This window comes from Oryzias melastigma, linkage group LG14 (genome assembly GCF_002922805.2).
Source record: "Oryzias melastigma strain HK-1 linkage group LG14, ASM292280v2, whole genome shotgun sequence".
In the NCBI taxonomy this organism is placed as follows: Eukaryota; Metazoa; Chordata; class Actinopteri; order Beloniformes; family Adrianichthyidae; genus Oryzias; species Oryzias melastigma.
The window spans coordinates 14,858,576-14,878,471 of record NC_050525.1 but is presented as its reverse complement, the minus strand read 5'-3'; the positions used below and the strand labels follow the sequence as shown (position 1 = coordinate 14,878,471).

Here is a 19,896-nt window from a genome sequence, read left to right as displayed (position 1 = left end):
AAGCCGCCTTGATGCAATCTTATACTTAAAAAAATGTGCTCCACTGATTCTCAATTTGAACACAAACCTTCTAGTTCTTCATGTAAACGAAATAGAAGAAAGTCTTTTATATTTGCCCTAATTCCAGTTAATACTTTACACTGATGTTAACTTGTGTTTTATTAAGTCAAAAAAATGAAATAATAAATGTGATTTTTCATTATTATTTATTTATCTTTAAAAAAACGTAGATATTTTTTAAAATAATTTAAATATTTACTTTTTTTCATTTTGTTTCTCTAAATATATTTATTTCACGTGATTAAATATAAAATCTTTTTAGTGAGTGAACTCCAAAAAGAGTCAAATGATGCAGAACTGGTTAATTTTGTACTTAAAAATGTACTAAACTGAATTAAAATCATGTCAATTTGAATTTTTGAAAACTACAAAACATCCTAAAATAATCTCAAGTATTTTTCTTATGCCCAGAAGTACAGAGAAAAAAAAATAATGAAGACAGAAATTTGTTTAATAGAGTAACTTAGAGTAAACGTTTACAGGTCCTTGAACTTGTTAAAAGTGAAAAGGTCTAAGAGTTGAAAGTTAAAACCCAAAAACTCTGGTTATTTTTTATTTAAACCACATTCATTTAATAGAAAAACACATTTAGTTTAAAATAAAAAAAACCTACAGCATTTTAAAGATTCTGAATCCTACTGAAGGCACAGCAAACAACCCGGTATGTGTGCTGCAAATGTAAAAACCACTCATAGGTATGGATGCCTGATTCTGAGGAAAAAGTCATAAAATCATCACTATATACACCAATATGGTCTAAGATGCGTGGTCTTTCCCCAAGTCACTTAAAATCGAATCACTACTATTAATGTCATACAGTAAAATGTGATTTTTACATTTTTTTAAATTAAAATATATTAAAACATCATCTGCATATACGGGTGTTTTTGATAACCAGGCAAGGTGAAGTCCAACTCTTTTACTACTGCATTTGGTGCTTTTCATCTTAACTGTTTCCAGATTTTTCATCAAAGATCTCCCAAAAAATGTAGTTTTGTTGCTACGTCAACATTTCATATCATAAGTATTAACATGCAGAAGAATGAGGCTGGAGGGCTCATTCATTGGTTCCTTTGAGGAGGTGGAACAGTTGTGATGCAGCACTGTTGGGGTTTCGTCTGTTGAGCCTCTTGAAAGCTCAAATCTACCAAACTTGGAAATCACCCCCTTCTGCACACGCCAGCAAGTAGGATTCACTTCTCATCTGTGGCAGACGAACCTGCAGGAGAAGAAAACATCTGATTAAAAAAGTGTGAAATCTATTAAATGTGATTATTAGACATCATGAGGGAGAAAGGTTAAAGTGGATCTGCCTCTTTGATGATCCCTCTATTCATCCATCCTTGGGTAAAATCAGGAATGTTTAAAAAAAAACATGTTCAATCTCTAAACAGAAATGCTGCTACTGAGATTCAACCTTTAGCGATGTAGCCCTTTATTGAACTAAACATTAACACGGGTTTCCAACAAAATTGTCAAACTTTATCAGAAAATCTTCTAGAGAAAAATAAAACAAGGAAGAGTCTAAAAAGAGACTAAAATGGAAACACATTAATCAATTTGTTAATTATCTGACTGCAGCTCAATCATCCATCTGTGTTCACATTCGCTGCAGGGTTCACTTCTGAGTTCAGTCAAAGGTTAGCATCTAAAAATAAATGAGGATTTCTGATGCAGATCAAACAGATGCTTTTCTAAATTGACTCCTGGAACATAAATTATTGTTTCACGATCAGAAATAGTCTAAAACTGAAAGTTCTATTTGAGCGATTAAACAACTACTTCTGTCAAGTGAGTGAAAGTGGAATTCAAAAAGCTTAAATGGGAAACATTTTCTGCTCCTAAAAACACATTTTTTATAGCACATCCTTTTATTTCAGCTAGCTTGTTCTCGAAGCACATGGCTCGGAGGTTTGAAGTCTTCAGTAGAGTTTTGTGGGCTCTCACCCTGTGGAAGAGAACCAGATGTCGGTGGATGTGAATCACCAGGGGGTACTGACAGACTGGGGGGGTCGTCTCCTTCTGTAACACATTCAGAGATGATCAATGTCCTCCATTACTCCAGCAACTTGACAAGAAGCTGCAAAGGTTCATTTTAAAAGTGTGACAGGTGCACGTTCTGTTTACATGGTGTGTTAGACAGAAAAAAACATAAGTGGTTTAAAGACGAGCTTACATCCTCCGGTGCATCCAGACAGTGGAAGGACAGAGTAAGAGATGGTTGGCTGAAATGCAGCTCTACGATTGTAGAAAGAGAGGAGCATCAGCAGGGTGCACTGGAAGCAAAAACACTCAAACAAACAAAAACATGTCCGTGATGATGAACATGATGCTGTGAAAGACAGACAGAAGGTGGAGACAGACGGTAATACAGTCCAGAGACAACAGTAGCTTGATGTCTATCCTAGAGCATCATGAGTTTATAGTACTGGTGACATCAGTGATGGGCATTGAAGTTCACACATTCCAAGACTATTTTCAGAGAGATGCAGTGACTTACTGCTCTGCTCTGACAGCCTCCAGTATTAGCAGAAGTAGTCGGGTTTGTGAGTCACCATGGCTGACTTGAGGACACTAAAACTGCCTCTTGGACCATTGAGACAACTGTGTTGTAATATTGGGCTATTTTAATACAAATGGATTGAATTGAATTGGTCTATGGAAGGTTTAGGACTTTTATGATTGAGACTTTCAACTAAATGAATGACCTTTAAGCCTTAGTCACATGCACCCATGTGGAGGCTAGAGGTCTTTAGGTTGTCGAGCCCGATGAGGGTTTTTCACAGGTTCTAAAGAAACACAGGTGTGTCTTTCAGTTTCTCAGAGACTTGTTTCCTGAAAATGAAACTTTCGATTCTTGTATTGGAAAGTATTTGCAAGGCTGATGTAAGAGTGTGTTCCGAGTGGAAAAGTCAGTCATCTTAATTTGTTCTAGATTGAGTCCTGAAGCTTGTGTTTGCTCTGTATTAATGGACATTTCTCTTTTGAACCAAAGCTTGTAAACCATGTGATCAAAGATCTCTTCAGTCGTTGGTCAGGAATTATGAGGGCAAAGCAGCAATCAAGGAAGTGGAGTCACTCATTCAAACTTTATATTTTGCTGACCAATTCTGAACATCTGTATCAACGTCAGGTAAAACACTAAGGCCCGATCCGAATTCTTCCCTTCTCCCTTCCCCTTAACCCTTCCCCTTAATTTGAAGTGGCAGATGAAGTCAAAGTCGTGTCAGGATTATTATTACTACACTAAATTCTAACAGCCAGTATGCATGCAAGGAGCGCGCACTAATCACTTGAACAACACTAACGAGTCCCTTGAACAGTGTTCAGGTTTTGGGGAGACTGAAAAACAATAATAAATCTGTACAACGAGACTGCGTCTTTCTTACCTACTTCCCTCTTTTGTTTTGCATAAGTGTTTGGTATGACCTGTTGCCCGCAGCATGCCCATAGAAAAAAAAATGCATGTACATTTTCGCTCAATGGGCTCACCGAGCGGTCTATGACTGATATTTTGTGCGTGCCGCCTGCTTGCCCATTTTTACACCCGCCGACAGCACGCATACAAAGTTGCATCAATTATGTTTTCAGTTGTTAAATACGAGAGATGATATGCAAAATTATACAGTGATTCTTAGTTTTGACCTAAGATTGTTTAAGAAAATAAACAAAGCAAATGTTTCAATTTGAAATATTAACAGTCCATCTTTAAAAATCTCATCTTTCTGGATGTGATGATCAGATTTAGTTTTCCAAGAACATTAAACTTGATTTTCTTTATTATTTTTTTTTCAGTCATTGGTGAATTTTAGAAGAAAAATTAAGAATATGTCCAAATCTGATTTTTTAAGATTAAGATTTTTATTAGATTTTCAGTAACTGTGATTTTTAATCATATTTTTTGCCTATTAATGCTTCTAAAAGAGTCAAAATAGTTTTTTTTTTTTAAACTAAATTAAATATTTTCTGTGACTTATTTAAAAAACAATCGTGAATCACAATGGAAACTCATAAAATGATCCCATATGATTTTTTCTTTTTAATTATTTGAGATACAAAATTACTAAATAAATACTAAATGTAGTCAAAGCCAATATAAACATCACAGTTTAAGATGCAAATATTAGTTTTTGTCTTAAATTTGGTTGATTTGATCATTGATTCGATCATACCCTTCTCAGATCTCCAGGTGAGTCTCTCCTCTTTCAAACTTGCTGTCTCTTTTTCCAAATCAAGGCATCTTCTCTTTGCTTCGTTTAACTCTCTGTTTGGAAGAAAACAATGTTTTTATTCAGATAATCAAATTTATGTAAACTTTATTATTATCTTTATTTTGATTATTAAATCAAATTTTAATGTCATATAGTTGTATATTATTATGTAAAATTTTTGAATTTCCAGTATAAGAAGAAGATACCTTTGCAGCCGTTCATTAAGTTCTGACCCTCGGATCTCCTCCTCAGAGATGTCCGTCGACGCGGTGCAGCTTTGCTCCATTGGAGGTGGAAGCTCCATTGGCGTGGGCGAGTTGTCAGGTAAATTGTGACTCTAAATTCACATCAGATCATAAACAATCATGACACGTCAAATCCCAGACGTTCCCGCTGGTGAAGGAGACTCACCATTTTCTCCAGTGTGAACCGGTTCTCACAGTTCCTGTGCTGCGTTTGGTCAATCTGCATCATGATGTCTTGGCTGGGGCTTCGAGTCTCCCCTTGGCTATAAAAAATGAACAATAAAAATCTGGAGATGATCGACCCTAAAGGTGATAAAGTTTCCTTTGACCTGATGGTGTTGTAGGAGTATCCGATGAAAGCCAGGTGTACTCCTATTGGGGCAGTGTTCATGACATCAGACAGCGTTTCCTGAGTGATGAAGAATTAGCAAAGGTGGTATTAGTATTAGCGAGTTACATTTCTTAAGCATCTTTATTCTGTTTAGGGCTGCCACGATTAGTCAAATAATCGACGACTAATCGACTATTAAAATAGTCGACGACTAATTTACTAGTTGATTAGTCGTTACTTGGTGTTATCTGGAGTCAGAGTTGAGAATTATAATGGCATTATGCTAGCTTCTTGGACTATTTTGGCATTTATTAAGGTTTTTTTTAGGCTAATTTGGAGTTTAGCTAATATTTCAGCTACATGCCAAACCTTTAAGCTAATTTTGGATTTTTTCTATTTTTTAGGCTGTTTTGGAATTTAGGTAATATTCATGCTACATGCTAGCTATTTTTGCTAATTTAGGTTTTTTAACTTATTAACTTATTTATATTTTTTGAAATAAAAAAGCTTTTTAAAGATACATTTGGTTCAGTTTTTGGAGATGAAGCCAAGTGGCAACTTTAAGGCTTTCATGTATGATTACATTTAAAGAGAAAAGTAATTGAATCCAATGAAAAAATAAAAAAAGGCTCAAATTTGAGCTTTATAACACAAAAAATACTAAGTTTTGTTTCTGCTTTAGGTTGATACCATGTCAGGAAGACAGTCCTCTACAATGTCAAAGTTGGACGTGTCGGTCGGATTGGAGACTTCAGGCAGGAAGGGAGCAGGAAGGTCATGCAGCGAGTCCCAGTCCACACTGTGGAAAAACAGGTGACTCTTAAAGTCACTGGAGCCTCTCCGGCCCAGACGGGTCTCCCTCTCACAGATTAATCCAGAGATCAGGGAGCGGGCCTTCTCTGAAACTGTGCCGTCAGAAGGTGGAAACTCAAAATATTCCTGCAGATCACAGATAAGGAAATACAAGAATGAATCCTTCATGTTTATTTAACAGAACAACCAGTATTTACACCATAACAACATACTTCCTGTTTTATTTTGGTTTTCTCTGCATCATTTCCTTTATAATAGCTTACAATAATGCCAGTTTTTCATGCATTCCTTTAAAAATGATTGTTAGTTTGTGTACCTGAAAGTTAATAATCTTGGCGTAGGTTTCAGAGATGGACTCTGAGTAGAATGGCGTTATCCCCAGCAGCATCTCATAGGCACAGATGCCTAAAGCCCACCAGTCACATTCCAGACCGTAGCCTTCCCCTCTCTGCACCGTCCTTAAGATCTCTGGAGACAAATAGTCAGGAGTCCCCACAGCTACGGATGAGTGTATCTGAAGGAACAAATCAAATCCCAAATATGACTTTCAAAATAAAAGTATGAAAAATCAACGGTTTTTAGTTAGACACATTTCACAAAAAAACATTTTTGGACACCATAAATTTATCTATTTTGAACTCTTTGACACCTGAATTAAATGGTAAATAGTGTATACTTGTATAGTGCTTTTCTACCTTCCTCAAAGGCCCAAAGCTTTACAGTCACAGACTCATTCACACAAATAAGACAAATATATCCTCATGTTTTTGTTTTTATGAAAATCTAACATGTAGGAACCCCAACCTATTTCCTTTATAGGAAAATGATGTGGGATACACAGATCAAGTGACCCACAGAAGTTTTTTTATGATGTTTTTTTTTGTTTTTGTTTTTGTTAATACTTCACAGCAATCAGCCATCGCATCAATCGTATCCACAATCGATCCACAACTGCCTAGCTTCTACTAATTTTGGCTGGAATTCATTGTGACTGTCTCCAATAACTGCGATGAACTTCTGAATGGCTTTTATGCTTTTCATGCAACACGATCGTCTCCAGTGTTTGTTTTTAACATGAACAACAATCTGTTCATACACTTGCTTTATCTGCAAATGTGCAGGAACATGGTCTGCACAAAATAGAAGCAGGGTATACAAAAATTAAAATTAATTAAAATAAAAAAGAGTTAATTTATTCTCCAGAGTTGCACAATATGAGATATAAAACATATCTTATAGTTCGATATTTCCAATAACTTCTTCAGTGAAGTTTTTATCATTTTCAGTGTTAAAAGTTTTTTTTTCTGGACAGTTTCCTCCATCATTGTGTACTCACATTGCTGAAAATAATTCAAGTTAAATGACGAGATTTGCACATGATTGCGCTATGGATGTAAAATTCTGGTTGCGAATGACATCACCAGCAGGTGTCACATCCTGCAGCGACTGGGATGATTCAGCTCTGATTAAAATAAATTGCTCGGGAGTATAAACCAGCCCTTAGATTTCACTATGGTTCTTGTGGGTTAATGCTACTGTTAGAAGTCAGTGCTCTGTCTCCCCCTCTGGTCACCGGCGGGAGCTGTCGCCTCAGTACTGAACACACTACATCTCCCAGCAACCCCAGCACACACTCCCCACACACTCCTCAGCTGACTCTCATTTGCCAATCACCCACAGAACACTTGAGCACTGCTCAGAACCTCCCTCAGTGCGAAGTATTGTTTTTACCACCCTGCCTGCATTACTGAGCGTTTCTATCTGGACGTAGTCTTCTGTTTCTGACCCTCCTTTATCTGTGATTGCTGCTGCCTGCCCTGACCCTCACCTTAGGTCGCCTTGCGGTGGCATTTTGGAACATGTGACCGTAGTCTTAGGTTTGGAGTGGTTTCATGTGAAGTTGCATGAATGTACGTCAAAGGGTTACATTTTTATATTTTAGCCACAAAAAGCCTTTACCATTCCATCCTCTTGGAGCCTCAGACAGGAGCCAAAGTCTCCCAGTCTAATATGTCCGTTAGCTGCTAGTAAAATGTTGTCAGGCTTGATGTCTCTGTTTAAACCAAAGGGCAGTTTCAGTTTAAACATGTACGTCTGTAAACAGTGTTCCCTATCAGAGAAACAATGACAATTTAGCAAACTCATGTACCTGTGTACATAACCCAACCTGTGCACAGAATCAATGGCCAGGACCATCTGAGCCAGGTAGAACTGAGCCATGGCTTCAGGGATCCGATCTCCAAACTTACTGAGCAGCGTGAGGAGGTCTCCACCCGGATAATAATCCATGGCCAAATACTGGTAGAGAGGGTTGAGAATGGATCAGGAAAAAAAAAATACAGAAAAGATGCAAACGTCATGGCATTACCAAGTAGTTATCATCTTGGAACGCGTAGTGCAGTTCTGTGATCCAGCGTTTGTCACCCTTCAACAGAACTTCCCGTTCCTCCTGGTAGCACGCGGTCTGTATACAACAAACAAAGACAACTGGAACAAAGTTGAGTTCAAAGACAGATGACTGGAAAGTTAGAAAACGGAAGCAACTGTAGAACTTTTGGTTTAAATCTAATGATGATTTTACATTTGTCATGTTAGCAGTGATATAATAATACCTCCCCTCGTCTCAGTAAGTTCCATTTGTTCATTATCTTCAGAGCGTACACTTGATTTGTCCTTTGCATCCTCGCCACGGCGACCTGTTCAAAGAAACACATTTTTCAGAAAAAAAATTACAACAAAATAGTAAAAAAAATGTAAAAAGTCCTGCAGCAAAGCAGTGACATCAACCAAAAACAACATGAGGTGGGATTTAAGAAACACTGATTGTCCTGCTGAGGTAAAATGTGTTGACAAAGAGAAGCAGACACAAATGTCAGAGTTTGAACAGCTGTCATCAGAGGAACCTTTTTGAGGAATCAACATTTGAAATGTTTGCTCTGTTTAATAAAATAACTTCTGTTTCCCAATTTTCTGTACGACTGGATAATATTGCTGGCATTTTTGCTTCACTGGTAATGTTAGGTTGGGACTGTGAGGCTAGCGGAAGATAGAGTAAAAAGAGTTATAGGTGATGGGAAGAGGGGGCGGGGTTGCACTAGTGGTCCCACTCACAATTCAGAGATGAGTTTCAAATTAACTCCCACTGGTCTAAAGAAAATACAAAATGACAAAGGTTTTTGTTTTTTTTTTAAATTTGGGTTAAAAATGACAAAATCACAATTAAAAACCCAATGAGAAGGATTTTATATCGAACGGTGATCACATTCACAAAGTAACCATAGATGATGGAGAGAAAGCAAATGTAAAAAACTAAGGAAACACTTTGGTTGAGCTGGTTTGATTTAAATCTCTTAATTAAATATCTAGTAGACGTACAACTTGTGCAGTGTCCAGGTTTGTAATTTCTGACTTTTGTGATACATGTGTGATATATGTAAATCATAAACATTTCTTGCGTTCGTCGATGTGGGTAAACAGGTCTCAACGTAGATTCAGTTTTAAGTTGTTGAACCATTTTGGCCGGTTGAGAATTATGCAGTTTTTGTGTATTTTGCATGTTTATCCACAATTATTACATCAATTTTATGCTATTGTGTGAAATGTCTCCTGACAGTTTCAAATCTTTGTTTAGTAAAGATTTATAGATTTAAAGAGACTCTGAACATCATTTATTTTTTACAGAGGAAAACTCCTTTATTCCTAAATGGAAAGAATGTATCATCACAACCAACCTGTCAGGAAAAAGTATCATTAAAAGTACTAAACCAGGAAAGGAAGACAACAATCACAGACTACTATGAACTCCACAGCAGGAATTTGAATGTTTGTGTGAAAAACAAGAAACACGAAGTCAAGGAGTGATAGAAATCAAGGAGAGCAAAATGACCAAGTAGTGACACCATTAGGAAAGAAAAACACAACAAACCTTATGAAAGGAAGCTGAACCAAAAACACAAATGGTGGAACTAACAAAAACAATGTGAGATTAGTTTTTCCTTGATGTAAAAATTTTAAAACTTTAACCATCAGACAATTACAAGTCTTCCTTTAGATTCATTTTTGAAGTGGTTCGGTTTATATCTGAATGCATCACATGTTATTCAGGGACAAGGAAAATTCTGGAACACTTTATATGAGGTACTGCAAACTTTAATCAGTTAATGGTCTCACTTTAGATGTTAAATATGTTAATAAACCTTATTAGGCTTATTGTGCTAATAAATGTCTTACTATCACCTTATTAATGATGCAACGTGTTAATAAAGCTTGTTAAGGAATCTTATTATAAAGTGTTATCAAGTTTTCTACTAGTGACGAGAAGAACTAATAAGTGAGATTTATACGATAGATGAAAATGTATCACAGCACAGTAAAAACCCAACAAAAGCACGCTTGTCTGAAGATCGGCTTCACTTACTTCACTGAAAGTTCCTCGACCAATCACCTTCAGGATGTGGAAGTCCTCTCTTTTAATGCACATCCTCTGAACGCCCCTCACCAGAGGCTCAGCTGCGAATGAGACAGACACATGGAGCCAGAACACAGGAAGTACAAATCAGGAAAGTCTGAGAAAAGAAAAGAGATTGATGCCATTTACTGTTGATTAGAACTGGACTGAATCGTAGAAACAAAACACAGTTTATTCAGTGGCTAATTTCGTGGTTGTCATGTTGGAGCCAGACGGCGTCAGTAAGCAGCGATCAGTCCAAGTTGGTCTAAGTCTACGTTTCTATGGCAACTCTTCTCACCAATCGGTAGTGATCTTGTCGAGAGTCCACACCCCTAACACTTGTAAGCGGACTACACGAACGTTTCAAAGGCTCACCGTGAAACCTTTCATTGAGGCGTCTGATTGGTCACTTTATAACTTTAATAACATGGAATAAAAAAAAAACATGTTTAAGAGCAAAAAAGGTTCTGACAAATAGAATGACTAAGTTATAGTTGTTTATTTCTCAATAAAAGTCTATGGCTTCTTAGAGCCAACGAGTACTTCCTGTTTTGAACACAAAGGGGGAGGGGTCACTCAGTCCAGTTCTCCTATACAGTCAATGATTGATGCTTGAACTGGCAAAAGAGTGGAAGTCACTAAATACATCTAAATAAGATTATACTTGTTTATCATTTTCAGTGTTTTTCACCTGTTCTGACTCTTTCATGGTTATCTAAGAGAGACGTTTTTTGTGAAATATTATTTATTTAAACTCTACATTTATAGATTAATGTGCCGTTGTGTAGCGAATAGCTAATTAAAATAAATAGGAAGTAAATATAAATTTATGTCCTGAAATGAACTACAGATACATTCCCAGACCTTTTGTTGTCAGGTCTTACAAGTCTACTCAAGTTAAAAGGTTAAACTTGGGATCCCATTGGGCACCATGGAACAAACAAAGGTAAGAACAGTTACTGAAACACTTCATTACATTTACACACGGAGAACTCAGACAGAAAGCTCTTGAGACCAACATAAACACCGGTGCACTGGCTGTTTAAAATAGGTGCTGTCATGGAGGTTGGTCGGATATTTGTGAGTGTCGGGTAGCCAATGGTGACACGGGAAATTAACCCTTTAACACCCGAGGCACAGAATCTTTAACATACTGTAACTCGCACCGGTTTTCTCCTTCAAAATCATCTGGAATTGGGTTGATCGTGTTACCAATTTAAAAAAAATTACAATAAATCAAAGAACATAAACACGGGAGCTCCGATGTTAATGGGTTAAACAGGATTTCCTGAGAGACGGGAACTTACAGCTTTGAAAGAGAGCTGGGGCGTTTATATTAACAAAATTTAGAAGCAAAAATTAAGATATTAACAATTAATATTTTTAAGTAGGGTAAACATTTTTTAACCCACTCGTAAAAAACAACTAATTCAGTTGTCTGTGTGGGGGTTCTGTTACTTCAGTCATTGATTAGAACTGACTGCATTGATCAATGAGCCAAGAAGCTGATTGGCTCTTGTCTGTGTTGCTGAGGTGTAAAAATTAAGGATGCAGGACAATGGATTGTTGATTACTAGCCAATAACTTGACTGACATTTTGCTTGTCTTTGCTTCTTCCCATGTGCTTCATTTGTTCATCTTCTAAACCTGCTTACTCCCCTTTGAGGTGACAGTGTTGCTGGAGCCTATACGAGCATACCAACCATAAAAACAGCTGATGCAATGCACGTTTAAGAGGCAGAATCAATGAAAAGTTTATGTAAACACTCATTTCAGTACAGTTTTTGTTTTGTATGTTCTTAAATGTATATTTCCCTTCTGAGACGTAGTCTAAAGATTAAAGGCGGAATTAAAATATACACAAAAACATGTCACCTTTGTTTATATGGTTTAATAAATTCATTGAATTATATATATTTGTATAAAAAAGTATCAATTTTCTTGTATTTTATGGCAAACACAAAACAATGAGAGCGTAACAATTTGTCAGAGATGATTGAATAAAACAAAAACAAAAAACAAAAACGTTTATTAGCATCTGTGTTTTACCCACACTGTGTGTTATTTAACATCAAAAAGCCTCACAACTCATTGAAAATGAAAATACAAAAGTGGCATTAAGCTAAAGTGAGACTAGCTAAAACCTGCTAATAAATTCTGCTGAGTCATGCCTATCTTTACTGTTTAATCTCCTTCAGCAGCAGAAGACAGCTGTCTTAAGGACGAATTAGGGGCCATTGCTGACTTTGGTTTTCCCCTCCTGCAGCTGTTGTACAGTTAAACTCTGCATTAGCAGCACTGCAGATGCTAGCATGGATGCTATTATTGGAGCAATGCTTTAAACCAACAGAGCAATAGTGTGACTGGGGTTTTAGCAACTAATATTAAACCAAACAGAAGAGGAAAACAATACAAAGCTATTTTGTTTGTGTTGTATTGCTAGGTATCACTTTTATTTAATATTTTACTTTCTTGGTTGATATGAAAATGATTCTTTGGCGTTTGGATGTTAAACTATAAATTTTAAAAAGTTTTTTTTGGTTTTATGATAGAAAGCTATGATGGAGTAATATGGAAAAAGGGAAGACAAGTCTTAAAAATAGAAGAGTTTACTGCTTGGTGTTAATATGAGTAGCTGCTATTGCTGTAACTGTTCTGACCTGAAGCCCAGTTTAGTTTTGTTTAGAAAAGTTCCATTTAAAAAGAAGAAGAAAAAAACATTTTTTAGGAACAAAACCCATCCGTTTTCAATAAAATTACATTATTTATTTTCTTTTTCGTGTTTCCAATGGGTTTGAGATTAAAAAAAAAATGTGAAAAAAATAGAGGAAATAAAAGTTGAGGTCTCAAAAAAACAATTCAATTCACATAAAAATGAAAAAAAAAATACATTTTTAATTATGTAGAATTCTCTTTTTTTAACTTCTTAAATTAATATAGACTTCATCCTGCTGAAAACTGTTTTACATAACACACTGTAAAAAGTAAAACATTGGATCAATTAACAAAAGTTCTGTAATCTGTTACATTTAAAAGGATTATTCTTCGTCTAATTAAAATGTCTGGCTGACTGATCACTCAACTTAAAACTATAATCAGATAAAAACTAATTTTTAAAATTGTAACAAATTACAGAGTCAATGTTACACTTTTTACAGTGCAGTTAAGAAAATAGAAACAAAATAAGTTAGAAAGTGGTCTGTAGTTTTGTGAGTGACCAGAAAACTTTGAAATAAAATTGAATTAAAAAAATATGTTTTTTAAGTGACACTCATAAAAGTTTAGTTTTCCAAAGAGAGTTAATGTAAAATTGCAATTTCTTCCATGAATGAATTTCTCCATAGTTGTGACAGGCCAGACAAATACTAACAGATATATAAAAACAAGAAGAATAGCTGACAGCTTTGCTTTTTTGCCAACTACAGTAGAGATAGTTTATAAAACTGTGACAGGTGGTAAAAAATAAATGTTTCTTGTAAACATGCTCTAACATAAAGTTGCCATTACTGGTGCTGTTTGCTGTAAACAGTCAATTTTTCGGCTGGACTACTGAAGAAATGAAAAGCAGGATTTATTTGTTAGAAGTTCCTCCAAATATTTACTCGTGCTCGGTACCTCTTACTGACTTCTCCTGCAAGCTAAACCATGTAAGGACTGACCAGACCTCCGAGGAGTCCAGACGCAGAGAGGCATGGAGGGAATGCTCCGTACAAAACACAACGGCCAAATGAACAAACCTGGCAGGACGGGATTTAGAGCAGCGCATTTCACTTCATTGTTAAAGCTGCATTTATGGATTGACCACTACTGCAATATTCTTTTATTTTCAATGTTCTTAAATGAAAACCTGCATATATTCAAGATTTTACTTAATTATGACATCTTTGTAAATATGTAACAAACTTTAAACTTTGCTGGGGCTATCAATTTTGTTTAATGGGGTGTTTTTATCATGATGGAGGACATATATGACGAAAATTAAGCTTAAAATGGAATTTCTGGGTATTTCTTGATTAAAATCATTGTAAATGAGGAAAAAAACGCCAGTAGAAAAGGTCTGTAGCAGTGATGATGCTACAGTCGGCGGGCCACGAGCTCCCTGCTCCGCTGCATTCTGATGCATTCACCGTTTTCCTCGTCCGAGCTGGAATCTGGCTCGTAACTAGTGCTGCCACAAACGATTATTTTAAGTTGACTAATCACCGATTATTTTTTCCGATTAGTCGACTAATCGGGTCATGTGCAAACTGGATGTAAAGCACACATCTTAACCATCATTATATTTTAACTAACTAAAACTAGATATATAGCATTACCTCTGATAATGCAAGTGTGAATGCTGTTAGCTGAATTTGGTCGCTAAAGATGCTAGCGCTGATAGCAGAAGATACTGAAGTTGGTGGTTGAAATCGCTGAAACTAATAGCTCAAAACGCTGAAGCTGATAGCCAGCTAAAATATTAGCTAGATGCCAAATTAGCCTAAAAAAATGAAAAAAAGCCTAAGGTAGCCTAAACAGCTAGCATGCAGCTGAAATATTAGCTAAACTCCAATTTAGCTTAAAACTGAAAAATCCTAAATTAGTCAAAACTGCTAGCATGCAGCTGAAATATTAGCTAAACTCCAAATCAGCCTAAAAAAATGAGAAAAAATTTAAATTAGCCAAAACCACTAGCATGTAGCTTAAATATTAGCTAAACTCCAAATTAGCTTAAAACTGAAAAATCCTAACTTAGTCAAAACTGCTAGCATGCAGCTGAAATATTAGCTAAACTCCAAATTAGCTTAAAACTGAAAAATCCTAAATTAGTCAAAATAGCTAGCATGCAGCTGAAATATTAGCTAAACTCCAAATTAGCCTAAAAAATGAGAAAAAAATTAAATTAGCCAAAACCACTAGCATGTAGCTTAAATATTAGCTAAACTCCAAATTAGCCTAAAATACTGAAGAATCCTAAAAAAGCTATAGCTAGCCTGTAGCTGAAATATTAAACTCCAAAATAGCCTTAAAACATTAATAAATCCCAAAATAGTCCAAAAAGCTAGCACAATGCCATTATACTTTACAGTATATACATTATACTTTCATCTTTACTGCACTCTGACTCTATATAATATAAGGTAACGATTAATCGACTATTAAACTAGTTGTCGACTATTTTAATAGTAGATTAGTCGTCGATTAGTCGACTAATCGTGACAGCCCTACTCGAAACTGTAAAATGTCAAAACAGTTGCCCCAGTTTGGTTGGGGGTGTGAAGGGCTTATGGAAGAAAGGGTGTAAATGATGATAGGAATTGGGGGCGGGCTTACTCTGCGCCAACAGCTCCGCCCACCAATTTCTAATGAACTACTGCTACTCGACTACCATCTGAAAAGTGTGAAAAGCGTCTTCTCTACGTTCCATTTCCTCTCTGTCATTGTTCAAGTTAATCTGTTAATCCATCTCAAACATACTTGTGTTTGTTTCTAAACTCAGATTTTTTTGTCGATCTATTGTCTCTGCTTTAGCTTTCACTAGATGTCCGTGGTTTATTTTTCTCGGTTCATTTTTTGTGGTGTTTTTTGTAAATGTGTTTATTTAAACCTCCTGAAATGTCATGTTTTATAGGGGTGGATATTGAGAGTCTGTACTAATGTGTGTGTTTACTATGTGCATTTGTACTATTTTATTTGGTTTCTGTCATTTGTTATTATTATTTGTTTAAATAGAGCGCCCCCTCCAAAATCTCTAGGGGTTTATCCTCCCACTTCAGTTTAAATGAGCAAATTTTAAAAAAATAAATAAAAAAAGAGCAATTTCCTCATGATAGGCAATTAAGTTTAGCTACAACTTCTGATGTTTTAATGTTTTTTCCTTCATTTTCAGAGGTAATATCACTAAAAATGTGTCAACATTGAACTTTCAATCAAATCAGGAAGTAATAAATAATGGATGATTGATCACTGATTAATATTTTTGGCATATTTTACTGTTAGAGCTGGTGATTTTTAGATAACTTTTGGGCTTTAAACCCATAACTTTATCACTGGTAGAGATTAAACGTTAATTTGAAGAGATTTTGTTAAAAAGTGGTTAAATGAAACATTGGTAAAAAGAGAAAATAGCAAAGAGAAAGCAAGAAATTTGTTGCCATTATTCCAAAAGTGCTGGAAAACAGACCAAACAGGTGAAAGAAAAACAGATTTAAGGGAATCAAAAAGAAGATGAAAGAAGGGAGAAGCAGAAAAATAGTACTTTAAAAATATTTATTGATTTACTTGATGCCACTTCTTTTGGGTAGGCTTCCGGTTTGTTCCTCTAATCCGAGTATTTTTGTTTCTTTTTCCTTTTTTATTCATTCCATTTAGCAGCTATCAGAAAGCTGCTTCATCACCAGTGAAGATGTTCAATAGGACACTGTATACAACAATCCACTTACACACTGCAGTTAAATTTAGAATTGGGCTATTTTTACAACCGTGTGCTCACATGACACACAAAATACCTCCGTCGGTCACTCACACCAGTCATGTTAAACTTTCACATGAATGAGGGTATTTTCTCCTAAACTGACAAGGAAGACAAACGGTAAGAAATCCAGAGTGTTTGAGTTTAGTGTTATTATTATGACTGAATTCCCCTTAAAGACTCTATGAAATGTAGTATACAGTGGAGTATGTGTGTGCCCCCCCCCTGTGTAATATTACCCCTGTTTTCAGGAGGTGGGGGCGGGATTTTGTTATGTTACCCTGAACACCAAATAAAAGTATAAGTGGCAACTCGAACTCTGTTTTCAGGGAAAATATTTCAATATTTCTGTTATATGTTTATAGTTAACAAGGTTTAAAGGAGAAACTTCCCTTTTACAGTTTGCTGGAATAACTTTGTTTTGTTTTTTCCCTTAAAACTCCTAAAATAGGTCCGTTTTAAACGTTCCTGTTTCTTTGGGACAGAACTCAAAACTTCTGATGTCAGGAAATTCTTGACTTCGATAAGCCAAACATGCTGTGGTAAAACAGTCCCTGCAGCTGACCTGAACAGGGTGCAGCTCGCCATCGCCCAACAATAGCTGGGATGGGTTCCAGCAGCCGTGTGACCCCAAAGGGGATTTAGAAAATGATGGTCTCAGCTTTCACCTGGTGACATTCATAATTGTTTTAGCTGTGCTGCTTTTAGAGAGTACAGTGCAGCAATGGTAAAGTAAAAAAAATAACCTGCGATGGGTGGAATCTATAGATGTTTTAGGGCTGTAAAAGCCCTGAATATACACTTTATACACTTTTCTCTGACATAAATCAACAATTTCACACTTTTCTCTCTTTTTTAAACTCTTATCTTTGTAGAAAAATAATTCCACTACTAAAGAATAAAAAAAAAGATCTGCTCGCAATCAAAGATTTCCATAAATATGGAAAGCTGAATGCATTCTGTACAAGAGATATTTATTTAAAGATTAAGATCATTCCATTGTAAAACTCGTGTATAGAGCAAATCCCAAAAGTCTGCCACATAACATACAAAAAAGTGTGAAAAAGGAAAGAACAACGTAAAAGGACATTTTCAAAACCAACAAATTCAGACCAAAAATAAAGGAAAAAGTGTTTTATGCAGAGGATCAGACTACTGAATAATCTTGAAAAATATCAATAACAGAATCCAGACCAATTATTTATTAAAAAAACTGTGAAAAAACAAACGCTTACACAATATGAATTATAAGGTTGTTGGAAACGAGTTAAATAAATAAAATAAAAAAATCTGTGGTTGTTTTTTTTTCTTGTTTGTTTCTTTTGCCGTTTGTTTTTTGTTTTTATTCAGTAGACATATTAATGTGACAATACAAAGAGATAGATTTGATTAAAACAGTTTGATTGATTTACTTAAATGGGGCAGAAACAACAAGTTTTTTTCTTTCTGTCCCGTTTCATTTTCACAAAGGACAAGAGTTTATGACATTGTTTGTTGTGTGCGATGAAAATATGAAATAAATAAACTAAACTAAGATATGGAATGGAGGAGGGTTAATGGTCAATCAGGACGCAGATCAAACTGCACTGTAAAAAAAAAAAAAATATATATATTCAGATCTGTTTAAGTACATATACAATAGAGCATTGGATGCAGTTTATTTTTCTTCTACATGAAAAGACAGCTTCATCATCAAGATCGTTCTACCTGCTCACAGGTCTGCTCTAATTACTGCCTGTTTGACATCTATGTTTATTATAGTTTTGTGTTAAAGTACACAGTAAAAAATACATGTGTTTCATTTATAAATGCAGCAAAATTGCTGTACTTCTGTGTTTTCCACTGTTTTTCATAGGTAAAACCAAATGTTTTTTTATGAATGAACACAGGCATCAGTGCTGACATTCTCTATGTCAATCTTAAACAAAAACAACTTTAGAGCAATGTTTACTGTTGTAGGCATCAACTCTCTGCAGTTATTTAACTTAATTTGTAATATAAATTTGGATTATATCTGATAATCTGTGACATAATTGATTTCACATAATCCTTTAATCAGCAATCAAACTAAAATCCATTAAAATGACAAAAAAGTCCTAAATCGTTCAATCTGTCAAGATATTTTACTCTGAAATTAAAAAAACTAAAATTTTAACATAAAATAAAGACTTTCAAATAGGAAATTTAAAGTTGATGATTCACAACAGAAGCTAAAAAAGGGAAAAGATCCACACAGAGATTAACTCAACCAGGGATGCTGGTTCTGTGATAATTGTCTTTTATAATGAAGAAAGAATAAACTGCATCCACTGCACTGGTATAAATACTTAAATAGACCTATGTTAGATCTTGTTAGGGTTTTTCAGTTTCTTTTTTGATCACGAGTCACACCAGGTTAAGGTTGATGATCCTCCACATCTGTTTCCATTTCTCTTGATTACCCTCATGTATATAAAGGTCAGTTTTTCCAGTTCCTCCTTGTCAGGTCACCTGCACAGTCACTCTTTATCTAAAGGTTTTGTTATGTTTGAGCTTATTTACTAAATGTTTAAGTTTCTGCCACTGTTTATTTCATTTTGGAGATTCAATTTTTTGAACATTTTAAAGCTGTTCATATTGTTTTAAAAGTAGGAGATCAGTACGGGTACTAGGTAGGATCCGATCACATCGTCAGAGATCGAACCTGATCATGTGGTTTCAGACTCGATCAAAATTGCATATTGTCTCCCGATCAGGAACGGATATTTATTTTTATTATTTTGATAAGCACTTTGTATTTTAAGCTTATTTCAAACTAATGCCCTGGTGTGGGGTGTCAAACTAATTTTGGTTCAGGAGCCACATTCACACCGTCTGAACTCAAGTGGGCCGGACCAGGAACTTAAAAGCCAAACAATCCATGGTCAACTTGTTATCTGTAACTTTCTTTTTGTTTTTTCTCAGTTGGAAAAAAAATGCCTCAAATAACCTAGTAGCTTAATCACTTATTATTATTATTGAGCTATTATTATTTTTGATAATTGTGGTGTCACACCTGATCATTTTGATAGCAACTTAAGAGCGGTGAGGCTGGCAGGGAACATGACTGCATTTTGCATAGACGTAGCATGCGCTTGCAAAAAAAAATGCAGTTTATTTCTTGATCTCTCGTTATGTCTGTATTTCTTCTCCTTTGCTTCCCCTAGTGGTGGAGTTGTGCATTGCAGCAATTTTTTAAAATAACTATAACTCGTCACAGAAATGGGCTAGAAACTTACTTTTTTTTTCAACATCCTTATTTTTTTTTTATTCATACATACACAGCAGTTTTTTGTGTGTGTGTTCTTTTTTTTTCT

General features: G+C 35.4%; 1 protein-coding gene across 5 annotated transcripts in view; it reads right to left on the bottom strand.

Moving 5' to 3' along the window:
- Window positions 1-493: 493 nt before the first annotated feature.
- The window catches only part of LOC112142602 (myotonin-protein kinase), a 21,252-nt gene continuing 1,849 nt past the window's right edge, over window positions 494-19,896 (bottom strand). The window contains exons 1-15 of one of the 5 annotated variants that reach the window (XM_024266080.2): window positions 10,258-10,543; window positions 10,078-10,169; window positions 8,273-8,356; window positions 8,029-8,124; window positions 7,810-7,958; window positions 7,620-7,713; window positions 5,977-6,174; window positions 5,538-5,786; window positions 4,846-4,925; window positions 4,683-4,779; window positions 4,478-4,608; window positions 4,233-4,324; window positions 2,237-2,298; window positions 2,008-2,082; window positions 494-1,279 (exon numbers count right to left, since the gene is read on the bottom strand). In XM_024266080.2, the coding sequence (XP_024121848.1) occupies window positions 1,205-1,279; window positions 2,008-2,082; window positions 2,237-2,298; window positions 4,233-4,324; window positions 4,478-4,608; window positions 4,683-4,779; window positions 4,846-4,925; window positions 5,538-5,786; window positions 5,977-6,174; window positions 7,620-7,713; window positions 7,810-7,958; window positions 8,029-8,124; window positions 8,273-8,356; window positions 10,078-10,140 (1,545 nt within the window). In that variant the 5' untranslated portion in view covers window positions 10,141-10,169; window positions 10,258-10,543 and the 3' untranslated portion in view covers window positions 494-1,204. Of the gene's footprint in view, window positions 1,280-2,007; window positions 2,083-2,236; window positions 2,299-4,232; window positions 4,325-4,477; window positions 4,609-4,682; window positions 4,780-4,845; window positions 4,926-5,537; window positions 5,787-5,976; window positions 6,175-7,619; window positions 7,714-7,809; window positions 7,959-8,028; window positions 8,148-8,272; window positions 8,619-10,077; window positions 10,170-10,257; window positions 10,544-19,896 lie in introns of those variants that run through there. The other 4 variants (XM_024266078.2, XM_024266081.2, XM_036215148.1 and 1 more) reach the window with 4 other exon arrangements.